The 8727-nt window shown below is 45.1% G+C and overlaps 1 protein-coding gene across 1 annotated transcript; it reads right to left on the bottom strand.

Moving 5' to 3' along the window:
* Positions 1–2421: 2421 nt before the first annotated feature.
* ankrd33aa (ankyrin repeat domain 33Aa) lies at positions 2422–7363 on the bottom strand (the record flags this gene model as incomplete). Its single annotated transcript, XM_083641233.1, has 4 exons — positions 2422–3221; positions 4909–5049; positions 6402–6531; positions 7100–7363. The coding sequence occupies 4 exons, from the start codon at positions 7361–7363 to the stop codon at positions 2422–2424; spliced, it is 1335 nt and encodes a 444-aa protein (XP_083497359.1).
* Positions 7364–8727: the final 1364 nt, after the last annotated feature.

Genomic DNA, 8727 nt, shown 5'->3' with positions numbered 1-8727 from the left:
AAACTTCAGAATGCCACGGCCCACTTCGGAATCTGAACATTTGCCGGGGGCCCACCCAACCCTTTAATCACAACTCTGATCAACACACGAGACTAAGATGATGTATTTCCCTATATGTTTTTTATATTATATAATTTTTTATTTCATTAACTGAGCATGTGAACTGGGGCATAAGGGGAATTAATAATCCATCCACATACAACAACATTTTGGCAAAATACCCAAAAGCAGATTGCCAACATTTTCTCCCCCCTTAACTCATCAGAAGTATTTGCATGCATAACACATTTGTTGAGACAAAATGTGATGAGCAACAACAGAAGAAATCAATCCACAAGTTATTAATGCTAGGCTTTGAAAAATGCTACCTTATCTTTAAGGGGAGACTCGTGGGTAAGAGAAAATGAGCTGAGAGGTCAAGGGACCCCTTTGAAATGTAAAAGTTTTCCCTCGCCAAAGTTTAACCCATGTTTGGAGCATTATTTAGCCCCCTTCCCGACAAGTTAGCATATTATGCTTGATAGCAATGGATGCCGTAGGTCTTCTAGTTTCCTCTGATAACAGGATCTCCACTGTAGCTTTAAAAATGACCCTTCTACAGACATTTGATTGCGCGCGAAAATCGGGAGTGATGGCAGACCACTCGCGGCCCACCTGCAGTACCTGTGCCGCGGACCACCTGCAGTACCTGCGCCGCGGACCACCTGCAGTACCTGCGCCGCGGACCACCTGCAGTACCTGCGCCGCGGACCACCTGTTTGAGAATCATTGGCTTAAAAGATTACTGTCCAGGGTCATCAGCCACCCCATGTCTCATCTAGAAAGCTCATTATAGCCTGATGAGATCAGAGGCCAGGCTACACACACACCCAATAAAAATCACCACACTCAAGTCTATCAAAATGTTTAATGTCTAGTATATTAATACTCTGTTTACTCTTAATACAGTGCAACCCTCTTTTGTGGCATTGTGTATGAGGAGAGTTCGGTAGGTTACTTTAAAAATGTATTCCTATTACAGTTACTACTATTCGAAATTGTAATCAATAACGTAATCAAAGAGATTACTACAGGCCTTAGAGGTTACTTTCAGATTACTTTGCCGTATTTGAGGTATTTGCCATAGGCTATACATTTATGGTACAGATAAGAAAAAAGTGGAAAAATTACAAAGTTCAGGAAATTTATTTCAGGTTTGCAGTTTTTCTTCTATGCTGCATTTGATAAAGATGTAGATCAACTGCCACTATTTAAATGAAGTTACTCACTTTCAGTTTACAATTCCCACAAGTATCTGTAATCAGAACACATTCTTCATGTAAATAATGGAATACAGTAAAAAAAAGTAAATAGTATTCCGATACAAATGTGTATTGTTATTCTAGTTATACACAAATTGATTGCTATAAAAGTCACATTTGAACATGTGCACAGAAGAGACTAGATGTAGTGACGCACAGCACCTTCATACTGATGGTCCACAGGATTGTTGTTGACTCAAAAAAATTCCTGAGCAAGTTTAACATTGAATAAATAATTTCCCTGCAGTGCATAACTGAGCCTCATCAAAACTGAGGTAGAGGAACAAAACAGGTGGCCTCTGTTTCTTCACACACACACACACACACACACACACACACACACACACACACACACACACACACACACACGCGCGCGCACACACACACACACACACACACACACACACACTGGTACTTTGCATGAACTCTAGCAGTTTAATTCATTTGCTGAAAGTCCTTGCTCTGCTCACACAAATAATTATTTGGCTATCGCTTTGGTTTCATTGCTGTTAAAGACATACCGTGATGGCACTCTACATGGAAACTCCATTTTCTATATAAATTAACTTTCCCACATTCATGTATCTACAAATCCATCAGGTAGAAGGAATCGTTTAAAAAAATGTTCATCATCATGACATCACTGTGCATTCCCAATGCCACATAACACTTCAGCCTTCCAAACACATCGTGTCCAGTGAAGTTCAAGACATCCCAGTCTCACTTTTATATCCCAAGAGAAGAGGAGTAATCCATCAATAAGTCGATCGCCAACAGCTCATGAAAAAAAGAAGTAATAAAATGCATTTTGTTGTTTTGTTGCACCAGGCTTCAGATACCTCCATACAGTTGTTTCTCATTTCGTCCGGCCACTTTGCGGCGGTACTGCTGCACTGCCATGGCAGCAGTGAGGGGGGGCTTTTGTAAAGAAAACAAAGAAAGAACAAAGAAAACATTTAAATATCAAAAGCCCCCATACACAACAGAAGGTGCTGCAGCAGTACCTTGGAAATCCAGCAATAAAGTGGCCAAACTAAATGAGTAACTGTAATGTTGTGTGCATCTCTTTTGCATGGCATTATCACAGTGACTCTCTCCCTCTCTCTGAGGAAAATAGATCTTACTTTTTGCTTGACTTTTTGGCTTTAGTTTTACCCCCCGCCTGCTCCTTTTCCTTCTCAAGCTTCTTCTTCTCCTTCTTCTTCTCCACCCTGACCTCCTTGTACTTCCACACCGGCGGCTCCAGGTAGCCCTTTTGCGTTTTCTTCTTCTTCTCCTTCTTTGGCGTGGGCTCCTCCGGCCTGGTCAGCTCGATCTTGGGGATAATACACCCTGATGGGTAGATGCTGTTCCTGCTGCGGGGCATGAAGCTCCGCCCCCCGGCCGGGACCTCTGACATCTGGCAGCAGGAGGTCAGGGACACGGAGGCGGCCGACGCGGCCGAGGGGCGAGCTGAGGTGACGGAGGCGGTGCTGTGGCACACGGACGTCTCCTCCAGCTCCCGGCTGCTGTGCCCGGCCAACAGGTCGGGCACGGCCAGACGCCGCTTGCCAATCGCCGGGGGGCTGGTCGGGCAGAGGGGGCGGCAGCCAGTCGCCACCAGGGGGCTGTGGACGCCGGTGGTTATCTGCACCATATGGGCCATGACCCCGTTGTCTTGGGGGTCCTGAGGGAAGGTGAACGTCAGGCTGTTTTTCAGGTGCTTGGCGAGCTTCTGGCTGGTTGTTTTGGCGGCGGTGGCCTTGGCTACCAGGTGCTTGAGCTCAGGCCACTCGGGGGCGTAGCTTTCACAGAACTGCTCGGCGACAGGATGAGCCTGCAGGCGTCGGACTCGGTTCAGAGTGTCAAACCTTCCTGTGTTCAGGATCCAGTCCTTCAGGCCCCTCCCGCGGGCCAGGTCCATGGCATTCCTATCTGCACCTGGACAGGAAGTGAGGGGTGTGAACCAGAGGGCCGACATTTTGGGCAAGAATTTGTCATATATCAAATGAAAGCTCTTGATGCGCTCTTTCTACTGCCCATAAGGGCACATGTGGATTCTAAAGCAATCCAGAGTTTTTAATCAAAAACCAAAAACCTAAAGCTGGAAACATGCTACAACGTCAGCCTCGACTTGGGACGTTGCCGACGGTAGCTAGACCTACTGTTTATACTCGAACGTCAGCTACCAAAATGAGTAAATGTGTGATTTCACTAGGATTTCAATGACTAGAAGTTAGCCCAAGGAGAGAATGTAGGGCATATACTTGGACATAGCTTTCACTCTCTCCTGTCAGCCTCCTGTATACTTGCGTTGTTCACATCAGCTGCGTTGAGTGATCACATTTTTGGGGAGCTGCAAATTCAAATTCAAATTCATTCATACTCCACAATCCACATTTGGCTCAAACTTGCCTACAAATCAGACTAGATTGTGGGTTGATGATGTTTGCAATCTCTCTTTGACATAATTGATGAAGAGGAGTGAGTGGAATTTTTCCATTGCTAAATTTCCATTCCAAATGTAGATGTGACTCACTTTCATTTTGCTTCTGTTAAGTCTGAAAGTCATACTTCCAACACATGTAGGCTACCTACTGAAGCCTTGCTTGTGAGATGTTTTTTCCCCTGCATGCTTTTTCATATTTTTCCCACAACCCTCTCCCCCAACCACACACACACACACGCACACACACACACACACACCTCTGTTCATAATTAGCAATAAAACAGTTTGAAAAAGGTTGAATTCTGGGCAACCCGTGGCACCGGCATGGGTTGAATCTGGCCTGTACCCTTTACTGTATATGTCAGCCCCTCTCTCTTTCCTGTCTCTCTCTCTGCAACTGTGCATGAAAGCAGAACACTGTGTGTGTGTGTGTGTGTGTGTGTGTGTGTGTGTGTGTGTGTGTGTGTGTGTGTGTGTGTGTGTGTGTGTGTGTGTGTGTGTGTGTGTGTGTGTGTGTGTGTGTGTGTGTGTGTGTGTGGGTGGGGGGGGGTTCTCTATAGGAAGTGGACTGTTCACAGGGTTATGTTGAGGTGAAACAGCACAAAAAAGACAGTGTTGTGCAAAAAAATCCACCATAAGACAGAAATAATTGGCCTTTTTCATTTCCCACCCAATTCACCCATTTTGTGTCTAAAAGGCAGGAAGTAACACAGGTGCAAGCAAGACATTAATGAGGGTTTCCAACTACCAATCCATTTAGGTGATCCAGTGCTGGGGCCCTCAGTAATGTCTTTTAGACACAAAATGGGTGAATTGGGTCGGAAGTGAATAATATAATATAATATATAATATAATATAATACGATAAATATTGGTCTACGTCACTGGACACTTCAGTCTCGACCTGTGTACACGAACAAGTCTCAAGTATCTTCACACAAACAAACAATTTCTTCTTGGTTGAGACGATCAAGTTTGAGGTCTTGTTTTTCTGGGTAGCAGGTTTAAATATTGATTGTCCAGCATAATAAAAATAGCTCCTGTAAATTCTGTTCTTCCCCCAAACCACTAGATCTATATCATCATTCTCCATCTTTAATCTATGGAAGAACTATACTTGTTCCTCCTGTCTGAATGTCTTTGAGAAACACTGTGCCGTGTATGAGAGGTCTTCTCTTACCATGCATGAGCAGGGCGGACACACACTCTTCGCGGCCCTGGAGTCCTGCCTTGATGAGGGCTGTGAATCCGCGGGGGTCCCTGGCCTCGGTGTCCACCCCAGAGAAATAGTTCAGGATGTAGTTGAGAATGGTGATGAAGCCTGGGTGGGGAAAACGACATGTTAGTACGAGTTAGTCTGGTAAGATAGTTGTGTGATGAGTTAGTCTGGTAAGCTAGTTGTGTGATGAGTTAGTCTGGTAAGATAGTTGTGTGATGAGTTAATCTGGTAAACTAGTTGTGTGATGAGTTAATCTGGTAAACTAGTTGTGTGATGAGTTAGTCTGGTAAGCTAGTTGTGTGATGAGTTAGTCTGGTAAGATAGTTGTGTGATGAGTTAATCTGGTAAACTAGTTGTGTGATGAGTTAATCTGGTAAACTAGTTGTGTGATGAGTTAGTCTGGTAAGATAGTTGTGTGATGAGTTAGTCTGGTAAGATAGTTGTGTGATGAGTTAGTCTGTTAAACTAGTTGTGTGATGAGTTAGTCTGGTAAGATAGTTGTGTGATGAGTTAGTCTGTTAAACTAGTTGTGTGATGAGTTAGTCTGTTAAACTAGTTGTGTGATGAGTTAGTCTGGTAAGCTAGTTGTGTGATGAGTTAGTCTGTTAAACTAGTTGTGTGATGAGTTAGTCTGGTAAGATAGTTGTGTGATGAGTTAGTCTGGTAAACTAGTTGTGTGATGAGTTAGTCTGGTAAGCTAGTTGTGTGATGAGTTAATCTGGTAAGCTAGTTGTGTGATGAGTTAATCTGGTAAACTAGTTGTGTGATGAGTTAGTCTGGTAAACTAGTTGTGTGATGAGTTAATCTGGTAAACTAGTTGTGTGATGAGTTAGTCTGTTAAACTAGTTGTGTGATGAGTTAGTCTGGTAAACTAGTTGTGTGATGAGTTAATCTGGTAAACTAGTTGTGTGATGAGTTAATCTGGTAAACTAGTTGTGTGATGAGTTAGTCTGTTAAACTAGTTGTGTGATGAGTTAGTCTGGTAAACTAGTTGTGTGATGAGTTAATCTGGTAAACTAGTTGTGTGATGAGTTAGTCTGGTAAGCTAGTTGTGTGATGAGTTAGTCTGGTAAGCTAGTTGTGTCATGAGTTAATCTGGTAAACTAGTTGTGTGATGAGTTAATCTGGTAAGCTAGTTGTGTGATGAGTTAATCTGGTAAGCTAGTTGTGTGATGAGTTAATCTGGTAAACTAGTTGTGTGATGAGTTAATCTGGTAAACTAGTTGTGTGATGAGTTAATCTGGTAAACTAGTTGTGTGATGAGTTAGTCTGGTAAGCTAGTTGTGTGATGAGTTAATCTGGTAAACTAGTTGTGTGATGAGTTAATCTGGTAAACTAGTTGTGTGATGAGTTAATCTGGTAAACTAGTTGTGTGATGAGTTAGTCTGGTAAACTAGTTGTGTGATGAGTTAATCTGGTAAGCTAGTTGTGTCATTGCATGGTGTTTAGCATACCTGCCTGCGCAGCGATCATGATGGCCGTGTTGCCATCGTTGTCTTGGTGGTTGATGTCTATCAGTGGACATGTGTTGAGCTCGGACACAATGTCTACAAAACCCTTGCCCACAGCCAGCATCAGGCCATTCTGATGGGGAACAAGTTAGAGACTTTCATAAGGCCACAAAGTATTAACGGTAGAACAGATTCAAGAAGGCAAGCAAGCAGCATTCTGACCCTCTGTTTCCCCCCTGTTTTCTCCCCAATTATACTTGGCCAATTACCCCTTTTCCAAGCTGTCCTGGTCGTTGCTCCACTCCCGCTGCCGATCTGGGGAGAGTTTTAGCACCTGCTTCCTCCGATACATGTGCAGGCGCCAGCCGCTTCTTTTCACCGGACAGCGAGGAGTTTCACCCGGCAGGAGATCGCATGTGGAAGGATCATGCTATTCCCCCCCAGTTCCCCTCCACGATAGAACAGACGCCCCGACCAACCAGAGGAGGCACTAGTGCAGCGACCAGGACACCTTAATCCGGCTTCCCACCCGCAAAATTGTGCCTGTATGGACGCCCAACCAAGCCGGAGGCAACACGGGGCACGAACCTGCGACCCTCGTGTTGGTAGGCAGGGGATCTACCACTGCACTACTCCCTCTGTGTTGCTTTTTGCTCCAGACAGAAAGATTTCCTGGGATACATTTAACCTGATCATCTCACCTTGCCGTTGATGTCCAGCTCCATGACCTCTTCCTTGGTGACCCCTCTCTCCAGGATCTTGCGCAGGGTGGAGGCCTCGTTCCTGGCACATGCCTCGTACAGCGTTTTAGCCGGCTCCCAGTTTTCCTCGCTTTCATATTCAGGATACACCGAGTCGTCTGAGAGCACGCTGTCCGAGTCCGAGTCGTCCAAGTCGTCGAAGAGGATGTCGCAGTCGTCGGACGGGCCGGCGCCCAGGTCGGGGTCATCGTTTGCAGTGGCCATGGGACCCACTGCTGCCGGGGATCACGCCAGGGAAACAGGACTGCTGGACCCCAGACACAGACACATCTGGAGGGGAGAAATACAGCTGTTGTCATCGTGGACACAAAACATGAACCCACTGAGCAATCAAACTTTCGAAGAAGTTGGAAAAAAGTCATTACAGAAAAAGATTGGATTGAACACAATGATAAGCAGTCCTTTATATATACCGGTATATATATACCGTAAATTCCGGACTATAAGCCGCGGCTTTTTTCCCGTTTTTTGGCCTTTTTTGCCCCCTGCGGCTTATATAACGGTGCGTCTTATCTATGGATTTTTTCCAAAAAAAAAAAAAAATCTCTCTTTTTTAGCACTCTTTCTAACTATAAATCCACTTCTGTTTTAATTTCCTCTCTTGCCCTCTTTTAACAACATAACATAACATAACATAACACAACACAGGTAAGCAGAAAGAAAAAGACGAAGCAATCACGCCATGAATGAGGAAATGACTCACCTGCTGGAGGCTGGAGATACACGCTTGGGCTAAACTTTTACTCCGTGAAACACTATCGATTAAGTCCGACATCGCTCAGAGGTTTTGAGCAGCTTGAAAACAAGTTTGAAAACGTGCAGAAGTCCATCCACTCACTCACTAAAGAAACTAAGGCAACCGTGAACAGAGTTTATAATGCGGAAAAGCGCATCCGCGCACTGGAGGACAAAAACAACACAGTGAGTCCGAAAATGGATAAAATGCAAAATCGAAACCCTGCACACGCAGGTTGATGACTTAATCAGCAGGAGTAAAAGAAATAACATTCGCCTGATCAATGTAAAAGAGGAGCTGAGATTGGTGACATGGACGCTTTCGTGGCAAAATCCTGTGTTACATCCTGGACCTGAAGGAAGGCGAGAAACCACCAGAGGTGGACAGGGCACACCGGGCGCCTCGGCCACGTCCAGACCCCGGCCTGCCACCGAGGGCCATCTTCATCTGCCTACTCCGCTGGCCCGACCGTCAACTCATCCTCCAGGCTGCGGGGAAGAAGCCCCTCACCTGGGAGGGTACGCGCTTTTTCGTCGGCAGGACCTCTCCGCGTTGGTGCAACAGAAACGCGCAACATACAACAGCATCATCGAGTCAATGGATATCGCTTTGGCGTACTGTACCCAGCGAGACTCGTCATAACCAGACCGGACTATCTTTAGCACTCTTTCTAACTATAAATCCACTTCTGTTTTAATTTCCTCTCTTGCCCTCTTTTCACCACACCGCGGACACTGTGTGCCCAGCGGCGGAACAAGAGCTCAAAGTGAAACTGCCGAATATCTTTTGAGTTGGACTGGTCAATAGTACTGTGAGTAACTAAAATAAAAAA

Source organism: Poromitra crassiceps (genome assembly GCF_964638095.1).
Source record: "Poromitra crassiceps genome assembly, chromosome: 8".
In the NCBI taxonomy this organism is placed as follows: Eukaryota; Metazoa; Chordata; class Actinopteri; order Beryciformes; family Melamphaidae; genus Poromitra; species Poromitra crassiceps.
This window is presented reverse-complemented; position numbering and strand designations above follow the sequence as displayed.